This window comes from Neoarius graeffei, chromosome 6 (genome assembly GCF_027579695.1).
Source record: "Neoarius graeffei isolate fNeoGra1 chromosome 6, fNeoGra1.pri, whole genome shotgun sequence".
NCBI classification, from domain to species: Eukaryota; Metazoa; Chordata; class Actinopteri; order Siluriformes; family Ariidae; genus Neoarius; species Neoarius graeffei.
Window position 1 is genome coordinate 1,308,973 of NC_083574.1, and position 24,435 is coordinate 1,333,407.

Genomic DNA, 24,435 nt, shown 5'->3' on the forward strand with positions numbered 1-24,435 from the left:
AGCACACACAGGCACACACACACACACACACACACACACACACACACACACACACACACACACACACACATACACACACACACACACACACGAAGCTGCATTGAGAACACATTTAACTTAACACACTCTTATTCTGGATGGCATTGTGTTTTATTCACATTAGTTTTTAAGCAATGCATGAACAAAAATAATTGAATGACTCTGAATATTGTAGAGTGTTAAATAAAAAGTTTCCAAAACTCATTGTGACTCTACACAGTGTGGTGTTACATACAGACTGGGGGTAAAGTGGACACGAGGAAATGCATTTAATGATAGACAGATCATTGTTAACTTGGTGAAGTTTTTTTGTAGTGTGTGTGTGGTCTCTGTAAGGAGTCTCCAGTGTGAGCGCTGTGTAACAGTCAGAGGTGAAGCTGGAGGTTTCAGTTTTCTGACGTCTTCAGGACAGAGGAGTTTACACTTCTGTACAGTTTCTCAGGAACACGATGGAACAAGCTACGGGTTTTGTTTTTTGTCTTATTAACTTCAAGAGAGAGAATAAAGAGACTCTGGTGAGGGAACAAGCGTTTATAGCTGCTATAATGTCAGTGAGAACAGAAACTAATCATTTAGTTAATTAAATGTAACTATGAACTGATGAAATGTATGACTTCAATTCTTAATAAACACTCATTTTAATTGCTAGTAAGTTGCTGTGGTGTAAGAGGAATAAAACACTCAGGGTCATGCTGTAGGAGGAAAATAATCAACTTGAGTGTAGTAACAACTCTGCTTCAGCACAGTGTCACATACTGAGAACGTGTGTGTGTGTGTGTGTTGTAATGTGAGATGTGCATTGCTTCAGTGTGTTGCAATAAGTTTTTGTATTTCTCTCTCTCTCTCTCTCTCTCTCTCTCTCTCTCTCTCTCTCTCTCTCTCTCTCAAAGAGCTGATTGGACACTTTACGTTTTGGAGATGTTTCCAGTAAATCCTATTAGCTGCTGCTGAGATGCCCATTAGTGTAATTCAATTCATCAGCAATTTGACTTAGACGACAGGGGAATCCCCTCACTTACACACACACACACACACACACACACACACACACACACACACACACACACACACACACACACACAAACAAACAAACAGCACTGCATTTCCCTTTGATGGAGTTGTGAGTGCTCTCGGAATTTCTGGGATCGATCTCATGTCCACTGTCGTTGCTGCAGTTCAGATAAAAGTGGGGAAAGTGATGATGTGCAGAATTTACCAACTTGTGCACAATTAATACTTTCAAATTATTTAACCCCAGTGACCTAAAGAGCCTGTGATCACATTTCCAGCACAGAACAGGACAGAATAATAACTCGGTATTGAAATGACTGACACGGTGTGTGTAACATTTCCTCTGTCCATCACCACGATGGGTTTGAAATGAAGCTATCAGGATGGGATTGAAGTGTCAACTTTCAGCTTTAACAAAAATTTAGCATCAACTGTTTTCAGAATTACAGCCAATTTTTACATCATCCCTCCATTTTCACAGGCTCAAAAGTAATTAAACAATCCATTTCTTTGCCTCTTGGGTTTCTTTCACGGTATGTTTTGGGTCGTTATCCATCTGTACTGTGAAGCTCCGTCTGATCAGTTCTGCAGCATTTGACTGAATCTGAACAGAAAGTAAAGCTCTACACCTCAGAATTCATCCTGCTCCTTCTGCCAGCAATGACCTCATCAGTAAACACCAGTGACCCGGTTCCTTTAGCAGCCGTACACGCCCACCATGATTGACAGATGGTGTGGTGTGATTTGGATCATGAGCCCTTCCTTTCCTTCTCCATACTTTTCTGTCCCATCATTCTGGTATGAGTTAATCTTGGTTTCATCTGTCCAAAGAATCTTGTTCCAGACCTGAGCAGACTTTCCTGCGAAATGTAATCTGATCATTCTGTTCTTGCACCATGAGGTGAACTCTCTGTATCTACAGTCATGAAGGTGTCCCTTGATTATAGACTTTGACAATGACAGTCTGACCTCCTCGAGAGTGTTCTTGACTTGGCTAGATGTTGCGAAGTGGTTTTTCTTCACCAAAGAAGGAATTCTTTGTGTATGATCATCCACTTTTGTTGTCTTCTGTGGTCTTCCAGGACGTTTGGTGTTGCTGAGATCGCCAGTGCGTTCTTTCTGTTTAAAAATGAACCAAATTGTTGATCAGGCTACTCCCAAAGCTTCTCTCTCTCTCTCTCTCTCTCTCTCTCTCTCTCTCTCTCTCTGTCCTTCCCTTCCTTCTCCACTTCTCACTCTTGCTTCTGGCCATTACAACCCATTACTGCTCCTGTGATATCGCTCTGTGTGTGTATGTGTGTATCATTGATCCCCATATCCATTATAAATCCCTGTGGATGAATTTCTGCAATTTTCAGCTTCTGTAAATCGGCCTGTGAATGATGATGTCGTGCTTTTAGTCCTTAGTGTTGCTCATGTGTGTGTAAAAGTCCGTCATCTCTCACTAATGATAAAAACAATAAATAATAAAGATAAAATATAAACTATAATCTATAAGGAAATGACACTATCTGTATCTGTGCTTGGATTTAGACACAAACAAAATCTTTCCATAAGTATCTGGAAACCATCAAGATGTGATTGAAGTTTCGACTTTCAGCTTTAAATCAACAAAAACTTTGCATTAACAGTCGAGGAATAACAGCATTTTATTTTACATAGAATTTGAATTGAGAAGCCGTTCATGGGAAATCTCAGTCTGCAGACCAGAGACGCGTCAATGCAAGTGAAGGAGACCGTCATGAGGATGAAGAAATTAAACATCAGAGAGAGAGAGAGAGAAGGAAGGGAAGGGGAGAGAAAGAGAGAGAGCAGAAGGAAGGGAAAGGGGAGAGAGAGCAGAAGAAAGGGGAGAGAGAGAGAAGGAAGGGAAGGGGAGAGAAAGAGAGAGAGAAGGAAGGGAAGGGGAGAGAAAGAGAGAGAGAGCAGAAGGAAGGGAAGGGGGAGAGAGAGCAGAAGGAAGGGGAGAGAGAGAGAAGGAAGGGAAGTGGGAGAGAAAGAGAGAGGGAGAGAGAGAGAAGGAAGGGAAGGGGGAGAGAGAGCAGAAGGAAGGGAAGGGGAGAGAAAGAGAGAGAGGGAAGGAGAGGAGAGAGAGAGAGAGAGAGAGAGAGAATGTCCTCTTTCTGAAGCTGAAGGTTGCAGAGCCCCAGTTCTGTCTCTGCCAAATGATTAATGAGAACTGCTTCATGTAGAACCTCTGACACTGATGTAGAAATTATCCACCATCAGAGAGGGAGAGAGAGAGAGAGAGAGGGAGAGAGAGAGAGAGACCCACAGCACTGACTGCTCCAGAATTCACTTTGCCAAAGTGGCAGCATTTTATTGACAGGTTTCTTCTGATCTAATCTTCAGCCCTAAACTCTGTGTTCCATGTTCTAGCTCATGTGATGGATCATGAGCAGTTTGGGCTCCATCTGGCCCTAAAGTTCTTACTGGTCCTCAGACATCACTACATGCTCCTCAGGTGGGCTCCTCCACAGTTTCCCACACACGACTCCCAGGAGAGCAGCAGAAGCTCTGTGAAGAAGGAGAAGAAGGAGTGTTTGCTCAGGACAGCATTGTCTGCTCCCGCAAGTGGTCCAGACCTGGGGAGGACTTGTGGTTCTCCTGAGAAGAACCAGAAAAGGCACTGCACCCATGACTGGTCTCATCATCTACCATACTGTTTTAGTCACTGATTCTTTCGGACTCTTCCTCATCATCAGGTTGCTGGTGGCACTGAGACCTCGGCTTTCACTGATGGTCAGAACACCATGAGACCACTTACAGATTTACAACAGTGAATCCGCTTGACGCCAGAGAAGCCAGCGTTTCACTCTGAGCACCTACAGGGAATACGGTGTGGATTTGACATCTTGGCGCTGCATCTCAAAACTCACTCAGATTCAAAATTACACTGATCTTTTAAAAGTTAAAAGTGCAACCACTGAAATGAGCTTTAGGTTTCTGAGCAGTCCAGCAGAAAAAAACGTTCACCTCATCATCTACAGATCCTGAGTTTAATCCTGATGATGCTGTAGCCATCCAGCCATCCGTGGCCAGGTGTGCTTTCTGAGTGGGAGGGGCATACTCTGTCTCTCCCCTGTCAATCACAGCAACATGAGCCAATCACAGGCATCTGTGAGCTCCTGTATGTGGAAGAAGGTGGATAGCACTTTCCTCTGAGTGTGTTGTGATGCACATAGCGCTGCTTCAACCTCACATCAAATACAGTCACCATTCATACACTGCACCAGCCTCAGCTGTGATCATCTGAAGGAGGCCTAATGGCTTCCTCCTTGAGCAGGACTGATAAACAAAAAGTTTTGGCACCCTCAGCCGGGTCACCTCTTCCTGTCTGGACCTCTCCTTACGACAAGAGCCACCAGTACACGGGTCTGGTACGCTCTCATGCCCCGTGGAAACAAATCTGAATACAGATAGCGTCATTATGTTAAATCACTACTAAACAGAAGATGGCTGACTGGATGGAAGACATTGTCTTTAGTACTGTTCTGCTGCTATCTGAGCTCCATCATGTCCTTTCTCCAAGTCCTCCATCAACAATGGTTAATGTAGGTGTTGTCTGTACTGATGTCATCTCTGATCCTGAGGTGAGTTCTGATCTTCCAGATGTTATCCAGGTGATTCTCACCACCTCTGCAGGTTATCTGGGGGTTTATAGCTAACTAACTCAAGAGCTAACATTTTCTTATTGTCGGAGACAAAAGTACAATCATGTGATCCAGTGTGTTCACACTCACTGAGGCTGCAGCGTCTCTGTTTATTTTTGGCTCAGTGTGGACACGAGTATAAAGGTGTGTCCTTAATTGAACACTGAATCATGTTTTATTCAATTTTATTCATGAAGACAAAACAGTACTGTATAAAATAAACATAAAACCTGCAAACAAAGTGGTGATCTGTCTGGGACATAGCTTATGCTGAAGCAAGATGAATAAAACGGTGTAAAGGCAAAGACTGAAAAAAATAAAAATAAAAATTAGACTGCGTTCAAAAATGTTTATAAAATAAAGGAAATCAAATTGCAATTTTAATACAATTATTGTGAACAAAGCATTCATGGACAAATATCAGATTATTATTATTCAACTCATCTCATTATCTCTAGCTGCTTTATCCTGTCCTACAGAGTCGCAGGCGAGCTGGAGCCTATCCCAGCTGACTACGGGCGAAAGGCGGGGTTCACCCTGGACAAGTCGCCAGGTCATCACAGGGCTGACACATAGACACAGACAACCATTCACACTCACATTCACACCTACGCTCAATTTAGAGTCACCAGTTAACCTAACCTGCATGTCTTTGGACTGTGGGGGAAACCGGAGCACCCGGAGGAAACCCACGCGGACACGGGGAGAACATGCAAACTCCACACAGAAAGGCCCTCGCCGGCCACGGGGCTCGAACCCGGACCTTCTTGCTGTGAGGCAACAGCGCTAACCACTACACCACCGTGCCACCCATGAGAATATACAGTGGGGCAAAAAAGTATTTAGTCAGTCACCAATTGTGCAAGTTCTCCCACTTAAAAAGATGAGAGAGGCCTGTAATTTTCATCATAAATATACCTCAACTATGAGAGACAAAATGAGAAAAAAAATCCAGAAAATCACATTGTCTGATTTTTTAAGAATTTATTTGCAAATTATGGTGGAAAATAAGTATTTGGTCAATAACAAAAGTTCATCTCAGTACTTTGTTATATACCCTTTGTTGGCAATGACAGAGGTCAAACGTTTTCTGTAAGTCTTCACAAGGTTTTCACACACTGTTGCTGATATTTTGGCCCATTCCTCCATGCAGATCTCCTCTAGAGCAGTGATGTTTTGGGGCTGTCGCTGGGCAACACCGACTTTCAACTCCCTCCAAAGATTTTCTATGGGGTTGAGATCTGGAGACTGGCTAGGCCACTCCAGGACCTTGAAATGCTTCTTACGAAGCCACTCCTCCGTTGCCCGGGCGGTGTGTTTGGGATCATTGTCATGCTGAAACACCCAGCCAGGTTTCATCTTCAATGCCCTTGCTGATGGAAGGAGGTTTTCACTCAAAATCTCATGATACATGGCTCCATTCATTCTTTCCTTTACACGGGCCTCTCTCATCTTTTTAAGTGGGTGAACTTCACAATTGGTGGCTGACTAAATACTTTTTTGCCCCACTGTAATTGTGGTTAGTGTGTGTGTGTGTGTGTGTGTGTGTGTGTGTGTGTGTGTGTGTGTGAGAGAGAGAGAGAGAGAGAGAGAGAGAGAGAGAGAGAGAGAGACACTGACTTCCTGTCAGTTTTAATATTTCAGAACTTTGCTTTCATAAACATCTCCTATCTACTTATGATGTGTAGTTCCGTTATTGACAGTGAGGCACTTACCATCACTTACCACACACACACACACACACACACACACACACACACACACACACACACACACACTCTTTAGGTCTGCATGAGTATCTGGGAGTCTTTTCCATCTCTGCAACTGAAAGTTGTATAAAAGCATCCAAACAGCATCCAATAATAATAATAATAATAATAATTAAAGCCGCTAGTGGCCTTGACGGGCCCTCGCAAGTGTGGTTCCGCAACCCAGGACATATCGCCACCCAACAAAACAGTCACATGTCATATATTCATCAAATGTTCATCAGACAGGCCCATAATGGCTAAAGAGTATCAGAATCAGAGTCATATTACCAGATATCGAGTTCAACATTCAGTCTTGGCATATGTTATAATATTTCAACATATTACAATATATCAAAAATCATTGTGCATTTTGTCTGCAACAAAATGCATAATGATAGAAGGCCACTATTACTGTGTGTGTGTGTGTGTGTGTGTGTGTGTGTGTGTGTGTGTGTGTGTGTGTGTGTGTGTGTGTTTTCGATTATTTGGGCCGCACCAGGCAGTAAAATTGTTACATTGTAGCATACAGACTGCGTGTGGTCGGCGTTCACACATGCAAACGAACCAATGCATCAGAATCAGAATCATATTACAAGATATCAAGTTCAACATTCAGCAATATCTTGGCATATTATATGTTATATTATTTCAACATATTACAACATATCAAAATCCCTTAGCAATTCAACTTCAGCAATATCTTGGCATCATGTTTGCCAAGTTTGACATGAATTTGATGAACCGTCTAGGAGGAGTACGTTAAATATGACCATGTGTAATTTCACTCCAAATGGCCTTATGACATCATCATTCCAAAGTTCTACCCATTCATTTCAATGGGAAATGGAAAAAGGGGCGCTATGAAGTCCCTGGGCCACACCCAGGGCCAAAAGTCTGTGGCTGAGTAGCGATGACAATGACTGATGTGTGTATCAAATTTCATGAGTTTTCGTGCATGGGAAATGCCTCAAATAAGGCCAAATGTGGCAGAATAATAAGAAGAAGAAGAACTAAAGCTGCTAGCAGCCTTCACGGGCCCTCGCACATGTGGTTCCGCAACCCAGGACATCCCGCCACCCAACAAAACAGTCACATATCATATATTCATCAAATGTTCAAAGGTGATGTGCACGTTGCAAATGCCATGACTACTTGACAGATGAGAGATAGACAAAGACTGTGTGTGTGTGTGTGTGTGTGTGTGTGTGTGTGTGTGTGTGTGTGTGTGTGTGTGTGTGTTTCTGTGGTGTGAAAATGTACATTTATATATGTACAAAACTATACATGTGTCTCCTCCTTATCTCTATCTCACACTGTAATCTTAAGTCATCTTAGCTTTCCTGTGTCTGCAGTGTGTGTGTGTGTGTGTACATGCAGAGTTTTCATATGTCTGCAACAAAATGCACAATGATGGCAGGTCACTAATATATAGATTTAGGCACTGCCTAAAAGCGGAGCTCCCATCTGTTTCTGGGTTGTAGAATTTTCTTATATCCTAGCCAGTCTCTTTTGTTTTATTTCTTTACTGGCCAGCACTGGCCACTAGACGGTGTGTATGACTGGTAATTACTAACACTGGCCACTAGGCGGTGTGTATGACTGGTAATTATTAACACTGGCCACTAGGAGGTGTGTATGACTGGTAATTATTAACACTGGCCACTAGGAGGTGTGTATGACTGGTAATTACTAGCACTGGCCACTAGGCGGTGTGTCTCATCTCATCTCATTATCTCTCGCCGCTTTATCCTTCTACAGGGTCGCAGGCAAGCTGGAGCCTATCCCAGCTGACTACGGGCGAAAGGCGGGGTACACCCTGGACAAGTCGCCAGGTCATCACAGGGCTGACACATAGACACAGACAACCATTCACACTCACACCTACGCTCAATTTAGAGTCACCGGTTAACCTAACCTGCATGTCTTTGGACTGTGGGGGAAACCGGAGCACCCGGAGGAAACCCACGCGGACACGGGGAGAACATGCAAACTCCATACAGAAGGGCCCTCGCCGGCCCTGGGGCTCGAACCCAGGACCTTCTTGCTGTGAGGCGACAGCGCTAACCACTACACCACCGTGCCGCCCCTAGGCGGTGTGTGTGACTGGTAATTACTAACACTGACCACTAGGCGGTGTATATGACTGGTAATTACTAACACTGTCCACTAGGTGGTGTGTCTGACTGGTAATTACTAACACTGACCACTAGGCAGTCTGTATGACTGGTAATTACTAACACTGACCACTAGGCGGTGTGTATGATGGTAATTACTAGCACTGGCCACTAGGTGGTGTGTATGACTGGTAATTACTAACACTGACCACTAGGCGGTGTGTATGATGGTAATTACTAGCACTGGACACTAGGTGGTGTGTATGACTGGTAATTACTAACACTGGCCACTAGGCGGAGTGTATGACTGGTAATTACTAACACTGGCCACTAGGCGGTGTGTATGACGGTAATTACTAACACTGACCACTAGGCGGTGTGTATGACTGGTAATTACTAACACTGGCCACTAGGCGGTGTGTATGACGGTAATTACTAACACTGGCCACTAGGCGGTGTGTATGACTGGTAATTACTAACACTGGCCACTAGGCGGTGTGTATGACGGTAATTACTAACACTGGCCACTAGGCGGTGTGTATGACTGGTAATTACTAACACTGACCACTAGGCGGTGTGTATGACTGGTAATTACTAACACTGGCCACTAGGCGGTGTGTATGACGGTAATTACTAACACTGGCCACTAGGCGGTGTGTATGACGGTAATTACTAACACTGGCCACTAGGCGGTGTGTATGACTGGTAATTACTAACACTGGCCACTAGGCAGTGTGTATGACTGGTAATTACTAACACTGTCCACTAGGCGGTGTGTATAACTGGTAATTACTAACACTGTCCACTAGGCGGTGTGTATGACTGGTAATTACTACCACTGGCCACTAGGCGGTGTTACCACTGGCCACTAGGCGGTGTGTCTCATCTCTCATCTCATCTCATTAACTCTAGCCGCTTTATCCTGTTCTACAGGGTCGCAGGCAAGCTGGAGCCTATCCCAGCTGACTACGGGCGAAAGGCGGGGTTCACCCTGGACAAGTTGCCAGGTCATCACAGGGCTGACACATAGACACAGACAACCATTCACACTCACATTCACACCTACGCTCAATTTAGAGTCACCAGTTAACCTAACCTGCATGTCTTTGGACTGTGGGGGAAACCGGAGCACCCGGAGGAAACCCACGCGGACACGGGGAGAACATGCAAACTCCGCACAGAAAGGCCCTCGCCGGCCACGGGGCTCGAACCCGCACCTTCTTGCTGTGAGGCGGGTGATAACCACTACACCACCGTGCTGTGTGTGTATGACTGGTAATTACTAGCACTGGCCACTAGGTGGTGTGTATGACTGGTGGTACACGTACACGTACAAACCACAAAAAATCGACTCGATGGGTTTACCATTTTTTCTTAGGTATGGTGGCTCCGCTGGAGCTCCACTATTATTGTGTGTGTGTGTGTGTGTGTGTGTGTGTCTGTTTGTCAGAGAGAGAGAGAGAGAGAGAGAGAGAAAGTGTGTGTGTGAAAGAGTGTGTGTGTGTGTGTGTGTGTGTGAAAGAGATTTTTGATTTTTGGTGATCCTCGTGGAAGAGCCACGGGAAGAGCGCGCTTTATGAGTTAAACCCATAATAATAATTAATCTCGAGGCTGATTCCTTTTTTGAACTTTATTTCATTTTATTATTTTATTTCTACTATTGGGGCGGCACGGTGGTGTAGTGGTTAGCGCTGTCGCCTCACAGCAAGAAGGTCCTGGGTTCGAGCCCCGGGGCCGGCGAGGGCCTTTCTGTGTGGAGTTTGCATGTTCTCCCCGTGTCCGCGTGGGTTTCCTCCGGGTGCTCCGGTTTCCCCCACAGTCCAAAGACATGCAGGTTAGGTTAACTGGTGACTCTAAATTGACCGTAGGTGTGAATGTGAGTGTGAATGGTTGTCTGTGTCTATGTGTCAGCCCTGTGATGACCTGGCGACTTGTCCAGGGTGAACCCCGCCTTTCACCCGTAGTCAGCTGGGATAGGCTCCGGCTTGCCTGCGACCCTGTAGAAGGATAAAGCGGCTACAGATAATGTGATGTGTGATGTGATTTCTACTATTGTTTAATTCTTATTCTTTTTCTTCCCCAATTATTTAATGTAATTTTATTTTCTATTGTTTACTGTTCTGCTTTTACTTCTGTAAAGCACATTGAACTGCCACTGTGTATGAAATGTGCTATATACATAAACTTGCCTTGCCTTGCCTATGTGGCAAGATATTAAAATCATAAGGCCATTTCAACATCTTACAAGATGTCAAAAATCCCTTCACAATTTAATATCAGCGACATCTTGGCATCACGTATAACAAATTTCACATGAATCTCATGAACCGTCTAGGAGGAGCATGTTAAAATTCATCATGTGTCAAAACACATAATCAAAACCCTATTCTTTCCTTGGCCAGTTGGTGGCGCTATACCAGACAGGCCCATAACAGCTAAAGAGTATCAGAATCATATTACAAGATATCAAGTTCAACATTCAGCAATATCTTGGCATATTATATGTTATAATATTTCAACATATTACAACATATCAAAAATCCCTTAGCAATTCAACTTCAGCAATATCTTGGCATCATGTTTGCCAAGTTTGACATGAATTTGATGAACCGTCTAGGAGGAGTACGTTAGAAATGACCATGTGTCAAAACACATATATTCCAAATGGCCTTATGACATCATCAATATTCCATACTCCAAATGGCCTTATGACATCATCATTCCAAAGTTCTACCCATTCATTTCAATGGGAAATGGAAAAAGAGGTGCTATGAAGTCCCTGGGCCACGCCGGGGGCCAAACGTCTGTGGCTGAGTAACGATGACAATGACTGATGTGTGTATCAAATTTCATGAGTTTTCGTGCATGGGAAATGCCTCAAATAAGGCCAAACGCGGCAGAATAATAATAATAATAATAATAATAATAATAACCCTTCGAAAAACAATAGGGTCTTCGCACCGAACGGTGCTCGGGCCATAATAATAATAATAATAATAATACAGTGTATATATTAATTAAATGTTTTAAAGTACAACCCCGATTCCAAAAAAGTTGGGACAAAGTACAAATTGTAAATAAAAACGGAATGCAATAATGTGGAAGTTTCAAAATTCCATATTTTATTCAGAATAGAACATATGGCCCTTTTCCACTACCCTTTTTCAGCTCACTTCAGCTCGCTTCAGCTCACTTCAGCCCGACACGGCTCGCGTTTCGACTACCAAAAACCAGCACGACTCAGCTCGTTTCAGCCCTGCTTAGCCCCTAAAACTCGCACCGTTTTGGAGTGGGGCTGAAGCGAGCCAAACCGTGCCGAGTGAGGCTGTGGGCGTGAGCAGACACTCCCCTGTGCACTGATTGGTGAGGAGGAGTGTCCTCACATGTCCACACATGCCCCGCGAGCGCGCTGGGATCTGTAAACACCGCAAACCCGGAAGAATAATAATTACGAATTACGAGAATTTCTGAAGCCTTATGCGCCTCGCCTCATCTATACGCTCTTGCCAGTATCTGTTGGCGTTGTCGGTGACAACAAGCCACAGAACCAAGACCAGCAACACTAACGACTCCATGTCCTCCATGTTTATTGTTTACTATTCGGGTCGTGAGACTACCGCTTAAAAGATCACTGAATCAGTGACATACAGAGCATCGTGGACGAGTTCGCGGAGCGCAAGGCTCGTCGTATGCCCTTTAAATAATGCGCGCAGTAGGCTATTGATGTTTTATTATGAGCCATGTACAGTATGTCGCCTAATGTTTTTTTGTTTCTGAGTTACATGTTCGTTTGAAGGACTTAATGTACAAAATAACATAGTTGCACCCCGTAGTGTTGAAATTGGTAAACACAGTGCATTCAGTGAGGTTTGCACCGCCCTCCTTTTATTTCTGACTCTTCCTGTCACCGTTGCAACCTCTGAGCGCTCATTCGTATGCCCTTCAAATAATGTGCGCAGTATAGGCTATTGATGTTTTATTATGAGCCATGTACAGTATCCTAATGTTTTTTGTTTCTGAGTTACATGTTCGTTTGAAGGACTTGATGTACTAAATAACATAGTTGCACCCAGTAGTGTTGAAATTGGTAAACACCGCAGTTGCGGACATTTTGTAGCCTAAAATGATGTTATGATAAGCTTTAATAAAGGGCCCGGTCATTTGCCCCGCCCCCGGCCCGGCTCTGACTTGTTCCGCCACTGTCACTGATGTCACTGTTTGCGCTGCTTAACGACATCACGTGACGTCCACCCACTTTCGCTAACTCCACCCAATGTGTCCACCCACTTCCAGCCAGCACGGTTCAGCGCGGTTGTAGTCGAAATGCAACTCCAACAGCCCCGCTCAGCTCGACTCAGCTCAACTCAGCACGGCACGGCTCAGCCGCGTTTGTAGTGGAAAAGCGGCAATAGATGACATATCAAATGTTTAAACTGAGAAAATGTATCATTTAAAGAGAAAAATTAGGTGATTTTAAATTTCATGACAACAACACATCTCAAAAAAGTTGGGACAAGGCCATGTTTCCCACTGTGAGACATCCCCTTTTCTCTTTACAACAGTCTGTAAACGTCTGGGGACTGAGGAGACAAGTTGCTCAAGTTTAGGGATAGGAATGTTAACCCATTCTTGTCTAATGTAGGATTCTAGTTGCTCAACTGTCTTAGGTCTTTTTTGTCGTATCTTCCGTTTTATGATGCGCCAAATGTTTTCTATGGGTGAAAGATCTGGACTGCAGGCTGGCCAGTTCAGTACCCGGACCCTTCTTCTACGCAGCCATGATGCTGTAATTGATGCAGTATGTGGTTTGGCATTGTCATGTTGGAAAATGCAAGGTCTTCCCTGAAAGAGTCGTCGTCTGGATGGGAGCATATGTTGCTCTAGAACCTGGATATACCTTTCAGCATTGATGGTGTCTTTCCAGATGTGTAAGCTGCCCATGCCACACGCACTAATGCAACCCCATACCATCAGAGACGCAGGCTTCTGAACTGAGCGCTGATAACAACTTGGGTCGTCCTTCTCCTCTTTAGTCCGAATGACACGGTGCCATGGGGTCATTTCGTTTTTATTTACAATTTGTACTTTGTCCCAACTTTTTTGGAATCAGGGTTGTATTTGAATACTTCTATAAACATTATTCATGGATAATTATTCAATATATCCTTGTAGATTTTACATGAGACCAGAAATAGACAAGTTTTATTTATTATTATTTTAAATTAATTTAGATATATATTTTACAATAAGGGGCGGCACGGTGGTGTAATGGTTAGCGCTGTCGCCTCACAGCAAGAAGGTCCGGGTTCGAGCCCCGTGGCCGGCGAGGGCCTTTCTGTGTGGAGTTTGCATGTTCTCCCCATGTCCGCGTGGGTTTCCTCCGGGTGCTCCGGTTTCCCCCACAGTCCAAAGACATGCAGGTTAGGTTAACTGGTGACTCTAAATTGAGCGTAGGTGTGAATGTGAGTGTGAATGGTTGTCTGTGTCTATGTGTCAGCCCTGTGATGACCTGGCAACTTGTCCAGGGTGAACCCCGCCTTTCGCCCGTAGTCAGCTGGGATAGGATCCAGCTCGCCTGCGACCCTGTAGAACAGGATAAAGCAGCTCAAGATGATGAGATGAGATTCTACAATAAAATGTTGACATCATTAGCTGCATTTAGTTATTGTTTTATTATGAATATTTAATTAACCTTTTTCTGCCAACACATCACAGGTTTATTGATAATTAGTGCATTCATTCTAATATGTTATTGTTTCTATAGTAACAGCTCATTCACAGGGGTGTGTGTGTGTGTGTGTGTGTGTGTGTGTGTGTGTGTGTGTGTGTGTGTGTGTGTGTGGTCTCTGTAAGGAGTCTCCAGTGTGAGCGCTGTGTAACAGTCAGAGGTGAATCTGGAGGGTCAGTTTTCTGACGTCTTCAGGACAGAGGAGTTTACACTTCTGTACAGTTTCTCAGGAACACGATGGAACCAACTGCGGGTTTATTTTTGTTTTATTAACATGAAGAGAGAATAAATAAATTCTGCTGAGGGAACAAGTATTTATAGATGCTATAACATCAGTGAGAACAGGAACTAACTCGTTTTAGGGACATTCCACAACAAATAAATGTAACTATAAATAGATAAAAAGTACAACCTCACTTCCAAAAAAGCTGGGATGTTGCGTAAAACAAATAAAACAGAAGGTGAAGATTTACAAATCGTGGAAACTCTGTATTTCACTGAAAATAGTCCAAAGATGACATATAAAATATTGAATCTGAGAAATTTTGTTTTTTGAAAAATATTTGCTCATTTTGAATTTGATGTCAGAAACACTTTTCAGAAAAGTTCAGACGGGGCAAAAAAAAGACTGAAAAAGTTGTTTAATATTAAAAAAGAGAGAATAAATAGAGATCCTGGTGAGGGGACGAGTGTTTATCACCGCTGTAATGTGCGTTACAAAAGGAAACAAACTGGTTTCACGGCACACTTATGGTAAAGATAAACAGATAAAAAGTAGGTGCGTCATTCTTTAATTAGTAAATTGTAATTGTTGGTAAATTGCTGTGGTGCTTTAGAATAAAGCACTCAGGGACGTGCTGTTAGAGGAAATTAATCAGCTTCAGGTTGATAAAAGGAACTGTCCTGTTTTATTTCTAAGAAAGAAAATGTTATTTGGTGTGTGTGTGTAAACATGGGCCGTGTCACCACTAAATGAGTCCCAGTGTTGCTAAAGTTCACTCCGTGAGAAAGATTTCCAAATGTGTGAATGTTCCAACCGACCCCGCTCTCCCCGGAACTTGCCTCGTGCTCCATGTACCGGATGTTTTCTTTCCCTTTAAGGCTTGTTCCCATGGAGACGCGTAAACAGAGTCCTCCGCTGCGTTGGTTCGAGCAGACAGAAGTCACACCTGGATTTACTGCAGCTTTATGTCCACTTGCTCTCCAGTTCCTCTCCACTTCCTGTTGCTGTTTCACTGGATAAAGTGTGATGATGCCTCATGAGTGGGTTCCCAGGCCGAGGGTCCGAGTGGGGAACTGGAGAGAGGAGCTCACTCTGGAGGAGGTTCACACACACACACACACACACACACACACACACACACACACACACACACACACACACACTAACTGTGATTAATTGCTGGATTAATTAGAGAAGAATGTTGAGTTTAATCTCTGTGTGTGTGTGTGTGTGTGTGTGTGTGTGTGTGTGTGCAGGAGGCTCTGAGAGAGTTTCTGGAGCAGAAGAACAGAGGAGAGCTCACTATCCAGAAGACCGGTGTCCTGAGACAGAACCTCCTCCAGCCTGTAAACAGCTCGTTTCATTTCTCTCTGTAATTTGTAAATAAAAACGGAATGCAATAATTTACAAATCTCAAAAACTGATATTGTATTCACAATAGAACGTAGACAACATATCAAATGTCGAAAGTGAGACATTTTGAAATTTCATGCCAAATATTGGCTCATTTGAAATTTCATGACAGCAACACATCTCAAAAAAGTTGGGACGGGGCAATAAGAGGCTGGAAAAGTTAAAGGTACAAAAAAGGAACAGCTGGAGGACCAAATTGCAACTCATTAGGTCAATTGGCAATAGGTCATTAACATGACTGGGTATAAAAAGAGCATCTTGGAGTGGCAGCGGCTCTCAGAAGTGAAGATGGGAAGAGGATCACCAATCCCCCTAATTCTGCGCCGACAAATAGTGGAGCAATATCAGAAAGGAGTTCGACAGTGTAAAATTGCAAAGAGTTTGAACACATCATCATCTACAGTGCATAATATCATCAAAAGATTCAGAGAATCTGGAAGAATCTCTGTGCGTAAGGGTCAAGGCCGGAAAACCATACTGGGTGCCCGTGATCTTCGTGCCCTTAGACGGCACTGCATCACATACAGGCATGCTTCTGTATTGGAAATCACAAAATGGGCTCAGGAATATTTCCAGAGAACATTATCTGTGAACACAATTCACCGTGCCATCCGCCGTTGCCAGCTAAAACTCTATAGTTCAAAGAAGAAGCCGTATCTAAACACGATCCAGAAGCGCAGACGTCTTCTCTGGGCCAAGGCTCATTTAAAATGGACTGTGGCAAAGTGGAAAACTGTTCTGTGGTCAGACGAATCAAAATTTAAAGTTCTTTATGGAAATCAGGGACACCATGTCATTCGGACTAAAGAGGAGAAGGACGATCCAAGTTGTTATCAGCGCTCAGTTCAGAAGCCTGCATCTCTGATGGTATGGGGTTGCATTAGTGCGTGTGGCATGGGCAGCTTACACATCTGGAAAGACACCATCAATGCTGAAAGGTATATCCAGGTTCTAGAGCAACATATGCTCCCATCCAGACGACGTCTCTTTCATGGAAGACCTTGCATTTTCCAACATGACAATGCCAAACCACATACTGCATCAATTACAGCATCATGGCTATGTAGAAGAAGGGTCCGGGTACTGAACTGGCCAGCCTGCAGTCCAGATCTTTCACCCATAGAAAACATTTGGCGCATCATAAAACGGAAGATACGGCAAAAAAGACCTAAGACAGTTGAGCAACTAGAATCCTACATTAGACAAGAATGGGTTAACATTCCTATCCCTAAACTTGAGCAACTTGTCTCCTCAGTCCCCAGACGTTTACAGACTGTTGTAAAGAGAAAAGGGGATGTCTCACAGTGGGAAACATGGCCTTGTCCCAACTTTTTTGAGATGTGTTGTTGTCATGAAATTTAAAATCACCTAATTTTTCTCTTTAAATGATACATTTTCTCAGTTTAAACATTTGATATGTCATCTATGTTCTGTTCTGAATAAAATATGGAGTTTTGAAACTTCCACATCATTGCATTCCGTTTTTATTTACAATTTGTACTTTGTCTCAACTTTTTTGGAATCGGGGTTGTAAATCACTTTGGGAGATATAAGAGGAGTTAAACACTTTGGAGTCATGATGTTATGGGAAAATAATGAATGTGAGTGCAGTTCCAGTAACTCCTCTCTAATGGATCCTTTTCTTGGTTACTCAGATAACCACACTGGATAATCGATCAATCAATCAATCAATCAATCAATCAATCAATCAATCAATCATTCAATCAATCAATCGCGCCACACTTTCCATGAGTTTTGGTTTCCAGTCTGTATTTTTACTCCACTTTTTACATCCTACTACAAAACCCTGAAACAGGTAACAGCGAGGATGTGGAAGCTGTTCAGTGGAGGTGAGAAAGGTCAAGGCAGTTTATAACAAACTTTAAATGAAACATCAACGTGCAAGTGATTGGGGATTATTCATCTCACACTCATACAGGAATTTTTAAAAATTATTATTTTTATCATTAATTCTGTTCCATCTCTCTTTATCACTTTTTGTGACAGTTCACCTGTGACATTAAATTAACTCTTTAAACTCTGTATTGTTGGTAATATTTTATTTCATCTCCTGTTTATTTCAACACCTACCGTAATTTTACCACATTTTAATTGAAATCTTTCAATATAAACATAATGAACGTAAATATGAAAAATAGCGTTTTTCAGGTGACTCTTTCCGTCTCCCCGGATGGATTTCTGCGTTTCGGAGACACCATCATGCTGCTAAACACGAGAGGATCGGAGCACGGCCCGTGTGACCCCTGCGCCCTCAGCATCATTGCTGACCTCAGTAACATCGCATCACATCTGGAAACAAATTCCAAGCCGTATCTACAGGGTCCATGCCAGGTGGGCGGAGCCTCCAGCCTCCAGCCATGTGTAAGGAACGCCTTCATCATCACCAGGTACAGATTTTCCTCGACCTATGAACACCGGGCCTCGTTTATCCAACTGGAGATGACGTGAATTTATCCGTAAAATCCACTGATTTGGATAATTGTTTGTATCCGACGTTTTCTTCACTACAGCGCAACTTGACTGATCGTCTTCAAATCATATATTTACAACCTGAAGGAAATCCAGAAATTAAAACAAATAAGACTCGCCATTCAACCAGGACCAAAGTATTGGCGCCCTGTAAAATCAGGAAGCTTTAGTGTGTCTATGGTAACCAACACGCTGCAGTGGCTGAGCTACTTTACTGGAAGATTTAACACACACCGCACATAGGAGGCGCTCTTTCACAGTTTACTCTGAAATTTTGTTTCATTTTCAGCTTTCTTTGCCTTTAATGGGTGTGGCTAATTATAAATCAGCTGTACTTTTGGTAATTTATAGTTGATAAACACCAATCAGCATGCAGATGTGAGGATTAAGAAAATCAGCACTTTGTAAACCAGGTGGGATTTTTTTATTTCTGTTTGGTCTCCAAAAACATTTACACACATGAAAAGATTCATAAATGAGGCCCATTGTGTGATACTGCTTATGCCCACATATAAAGACCCCCCCACACACACACACACACACAGACACTCTTCCTTTTTTTTGTGGTTTAGTGTGGATGAAACTGCAGATGGAGAGATTCTCAGATACGAGCAAAACTTCACTCTCAGGACGACTGCAGGCTTTGGTGGAGAGGTAACCATAGCAACAACAAGCTCATCATCATGTGACTTAAATTTGATTTGCCCACAGTAATGTCACCATAAAAAGGGGAATTCAGTCATTTCTACTTCTGCTCCATTTTCCCACTGATTTGTTCAGTTTTTCATGGCTCAATAGTCCATTACTTGGTTATGTATGATGTTTGCATCCTCAGAAACCGCCTACAGTTTCAACTTTTTTTTCTTATGTTTAAAAATAGCTAAATCAGTTTCTCATTGTTGATGAAATGTGCAACTGTGGCTCGCCTCCTCATGAATATTATAATATAAAAGACACGTTATTGTGTGTAGCTTTATCTGGCCAGTGACCACAGAACCTTCCAGAAGTGCGCTCAGAAATCCCGGCTACAGGAAGTGAGCTTAGTGGAGCAGCTGGACTTCCTGTGTTGGTGGAGGCTTGTTTATGTTGATCCACAGGAACGACTCGAACATGAAGGCTTCCCCGTACAGGTAAAAATACAAACACATCTGTAAACACACTTGTAAACACACCTGCACACCTGTAAACACACCTGTAAACATACTTGTAAACACACCTGTAAACACACCTGCACACCTGTAAAATACCTGCACACCTGTAAACACACCTGTAAACACACCTGCACACCTGTAAACACACCTGTAAACACACCTGCACACCTGTAAACACACCTGCAAACATACAACCCCGATTCCAAAAAAGTTGGGACAAAGTACAAATTGTAAATTAAAACGGAATGCAATGATGTGGAAGTTTCAAAATTCCATATTTTATTCAGAATAGAACATAGATGACATATCAAATGTTTAAACTGAGAAAATGTATCATTTAAAGAGAAAAATTAGGTGATTTTAAATTTCATGACAACAACACATCTCAAAAAAGTTGGGACAAGGCCATGTTTCCCACTGTGAGACATCCCCTTTTCTCTTTACAACAGTCTGTAAACGTCTGGGGACTGAGGAGACAAGTTGCTCAAGTTTAGGGATAGGAATGTTAACCCATTCTTGTCTAATGTAGGATTCTAGTTGCTCAACTGTCTTAGGTCTTTTTTGTCGTATCTTCCGTTTTATGATGTGCCAAATGTTTTCTATGGGTGAAAGGTCTGGACTGCAGGCTGGCCAGTTCAGTACCCGGACCCTTCTTCTACGCAGCCATGATGCTGTAATTGATGCAGTATGTGGTTTGGCATTGTCATGTTGGAAAATGCAAGGTCTTCCCTGAAAGAGACGTCGTCTGGATGGGAGCATATGTTGCTCTAGAACCTGGATATACCTTTCAGCATTGATGGTGTCTTTCCAGATGTGTAAGCTGCCCATGCCACACGCACTAATGCAACCCCATACCATCAGAGATGCAGGCTTCTGAACTGAGCGCTGATAACAACTTGGGTCGTCCTTCTCCTCTTTAGTCCGAATGACACGGCGTCCCTGATTTCCATAAAGAACTTCAAATTTTGATTCGTCTGACCACAGAACAGTTTTCCACTTTGCCACAGTCCATTTTAAATGAGCCTTGGCCCAGAGAAGACGTCTGCACTTCTGGATCGTGTTTAGATACGGCTTCTTCTTTGAACTATAGAGTTTTAGCTGGCAACGGCGGATGGCACGGTGAATTGTGTTCACAGATAATGTTCTCTGGAAATATTCCTGAGCCCATTTTGTGATTTCCAATACAGAAGCATGCCTGTATGTGATGCAGTGCCGTCTAAGGGCCCGAAGATCACGGGCACCCAGTATGGTTTTCCGGCCTTGACCCTTACGCGCAGAGATTCTTCCAGATTCTCTGAATCTTTTGATGATATTATGCACTGTAGATGATGATATGTTCAAACTCTTTGCAGTTTTACACTGTCAAACTCCTTTCTGATATTGCTCCACTATTTGTCGGCGCAGAATTAGGGGGATTGGTGATCCTCTTCCCATCTTCACTTCTGAGAGCCGCTGCCACTCCAAGATGCTCTTTTTATACCCAGTCATGTTAATGACCTATTGCCAATTGACCTAATGAGTCGCAATTTGGTCCTCCAGCTGTTCCTTTTTTGTCCCTTTAACTTTTCCAGCCTTTTATTGCCCCTGTCCCGACTTTTTTGAGATGTGTTGCTGTCATGAAATTACAAATGAGCCAATATTTGGCATGAAATTTCAAAATGTCTCACTTTCGACATTTGATATGTTGTCTACGTTCTATTGTGAATACAATATCAGTTTTTGAGATTTGTAAATTATTGCATTCCGTTTTTATTTACAATTTGTACTCTGTCCCAACTTTTTTGGAATTGGGGTTGTACTTGTAAACACACCTGTAAAACACCTGCACACCTGTAAACACGTGCACAGCTGTAAACACACCTGTATACACACCTGTAAAACAGCTGCACACCTGTAAACACACCTGCACACCAGGGCTTTACATTAGCACCCGCCCACCCGCCAAATGCGGGTAAAATTGGGCTTTGGCGGGGAATGACTTTAGTCTCACTAGCCAGTTTAGCGGGTGGTTTATTCTGTGATATGACAATCTATTTTAACTGTAGTTTTCTCTGAAGGCATCTGATATAATAAACGCATTGCAATGTAATATTACGCACCTACAACTCCCATGAGCACCTGCATAAACATTCTGACATGTTAGAATTGTTTAGAACGTTCATTAACGTCTCAGATAAAATCAGTGATACGGTAACCTGTGGTTCATGAACGAAGCAACAAAGTTGCTGATGACTGACAAGCGCACTATGTGGCGGCACATAGCTGGAGTTTCAAACCCTGCTGCTCAGGAAAAAAGGGGCAGAGATGAGCAGGGCCGGAGCAGCATTTTAAAATCACCGAGGTCCGTGATGCGCAAAGCGCGCCGAAAAATCTCATCTCCTTTCATTATCTGTAGCCGCTTTATCCTGTCCTACAGGGTCGCAGGCAAGCTGGATCCTATCCCAGCTGACTACGGGCGAAAGGCGGGGTACACCCTGGACAAGTCGCCAGGTCATCACAGGGCTGACACATAGACACAGACAACCATTCACACTCACATTCACACCTACGGTCAATTTAGAGTCACCAGTTAACCTAACCTGCATGTCTTTGGACTGTGGGGGAAACCGGAGCACCCGGAGGAAACCCACGCGGACACGGGGAGAACATGCAAACTCCACACAGAAAGACCCTCGCCGGCCACAGGGCTCAAACCCGGACCTTCTTGCTGTGAGGCGACAGCACTAACCACTACACCACCGTGCCGCCCAGATTGGCGAGTTCATAGCAAAACCGAAAATACCCTGTACTGCGAAGACTGTAGAAAGTCTGGCAAAGACAGGCACCAGTAATTTTAAACTCGAAACTATAAAGGACCACGAAAAGTCAAAAGCACACATCGGTACTATAACATCAAAACCGGCGAAGACGGCTGGTTCACTACAGGACAGCATTGCTTTCAGTCCCTGGCTGTCATGAAGTCGGCTGAGCTGGAGAGGATGGAGCTGCTGTTTAGAAACGTTCACATGATTGGAAAGAAGTTGATCCGCCCCAGCTATCAACTTATGGCCTGCTGGAAGCCTCAGGTCACGAAGACCATTTTTCATGGACCATTCAGACTCATCTGATTATGAATGTAATGAGGACATTTAATGTCTCTCTCTACACATGTTCACACACACACACACACACACACACACACACACACACACACACACACACACACACACTATTAATAGATAATACATAATATACATAATAATACTTGATAATATACATAATACTTGCATATCAAAGCATCAAATGTTTTTCAATGATAAATGTTTTGAACTGGACTTTTAATATTAGAATCAGTTCAGTTGTAATGAATGTTATTTTTCATATTATACGATATTTCATATTGTAAGGGGCTTGAATTTGAGTTCAATAAACAGAATGGTCTGTTTATATTTTTGTCTGAACTGGTTGCATGTTCTCATATAGGGAGCGACCTTAACAGCACTGAATACTTGAGTGCTACTGTAGAGATACATTATACGCTGCCGTTCATAATTCAATCTAGATCTTCCGAACTTTAACGTATCATGGTGAAGAAAAAACTGCGATTTCCTGGCAACAAAATTGTGGCTAGTGAAAAGGCTGAATGGCTGGTGACTCGGGAAAACCACTAGCCACAGTGGCCGGTGAACAAAAAAGTTAATGTAAAGCCCTGCTGCACACCTGTAAAAACACCTGTAAACACACCTGCACACCTGTAAACACACCTGCAAACACAACTGCACACCTGTAAACACACCTGTAAACATACTTGTAAACACACCTGTAAACACACGTACACATCTGTAAACACACCTGTAAACACACCTGCACACCTGTAAACACACCTGTAAACACACGTGCACACCTGTAAAACACCTGCACACCTGTAAAAACACCTGTAAACACACCTGCACACCTGTAAACACAGCTGTAAACATACTTGTAAACACACCTGTAAACACACGTGCACACCTGTAAACACACCTGCACACCTGTAAAATTCCTGCACACCTGTAAAACACCTGCACACCTGTAAACACACCTGCACACCTGTAAAACTCCTGTAAGCACACTTGTAAGCTCGGGTGTGGATGTAAAACATGTACTGTGTGTGTGTGTGTGTGTGTGTGTTTGTCTCTCAGTCAGATTAAACAAAAATCCTTATTCTTTCCTTCTTTTCTTTTTTATCATCTTTGTTCATTACATTCCTTCTTTCTGTTTCTTTCTTTTCTCTTTTCTTTCTCTGTCGTTCTCAGGTTTGCTTTCAATGACTCGTTTTTATGAATAGCAGCCTGTAACATGATGCTGTGTGTGTGTGTGTGTGTGTGTGTGTGTGTGTGTGTGTGTGTGTGTGTAGGTGAGCTCTAAGTTGCTGCTGTCTCACTGTAAAACCAACCGGTGTCTCGCTGCTCTGCCTGAACACACACTCTGGTAAAAACTCGTTTACTCTCATTAAACTCCTCACGGAGTCTTTTGTTTTTGTTTCTGATTCTGAATGATTTTTAAAATTCTGGATTCCCTCAAAGTGATGAGATTCGTTCCGAGTCAGATCCACTCTGTGTGTGTGATTGGTTTGGTTCGATGTGGTGTAGGACTGTGTTTGGGAAAGAGTCTGAGATCACAGCTCACACTTTCCTGGACTCCCATAAGGCTGAGCAGAAACGGAATCACTGGATGTTCATGACGGCGGATCCGAGAGAACAGGAACCGAGTGCACAGCGACCTCAGCCCGAGTCCAACGTCACCGATAAGAACCAGTCAGAAACACAAACACACACACAGACAGAAAACTGAAAACACTCACAGACGAGCGTCCTGAACCTAAACACTGATTTATCCTCCAG

The 24,435-nt window shown here is 43.2% G+C and overlaps 1 protein-coding gene across 1 annotated transcript; it reads left to right on the forward strand.

Annotated features, from left to right (window-relative positions):
• Positions 1 to 15,548: 15,548 nt before the first annotated feature.
• cfap161 (cilia and flagella associated protein 161) lies at positions 15,549 to 24,385 on the forward strand. Its single transcript, XM_060923097.1, has 7 exons — positions 15,549 to 15,620; positions 15,776 to 15,865; positions 18,102 to 18,340; positions 18,995 to 19,076; positions 19,394 to 19,552; positions 23,949 to 24,022; positions 24,184 to 24,385. The coding sequence occupies exons 1-7, from the start codon at positions 15,549 to 15,551 to the stop codon at positions 24,383 to 24,385; spliced, it is 918 nt and encodes a 305-aa protein (XP_060779080.1).
• The last annotated feature ends 50 nt before the right edge of the window (positions 24,386 to 24,435 follow it).

What these genes read in the sequence shown, in the direction of transcription:
- cfap161 (XM_060923097.1), top strand. Translation starts at nt 15,549, where the DNA reads ATGCCTCATGAGTGGGTTCCCAGGCCGAGGGTCCGAGTGGGGAACTGG. An exon ending in ATGAAGGCTTCCCCGTACAG is followed by an intron (nt 19,553 to 23,948) that starts GTAAAAATACAA and finishes GTGTGTGTGTAG; the next exon opens with GTGAGCTCTAAGTTGCTGCT. An exon ending in CTGCCTGAACACACACTCTG is followed by an intron (nt 24,023 to 24,183) that starts GTAAAAACTCGT and finishes GATGTGGTGTAG; the next exon opens with GACTGTGTTTGGGAAAGAGT.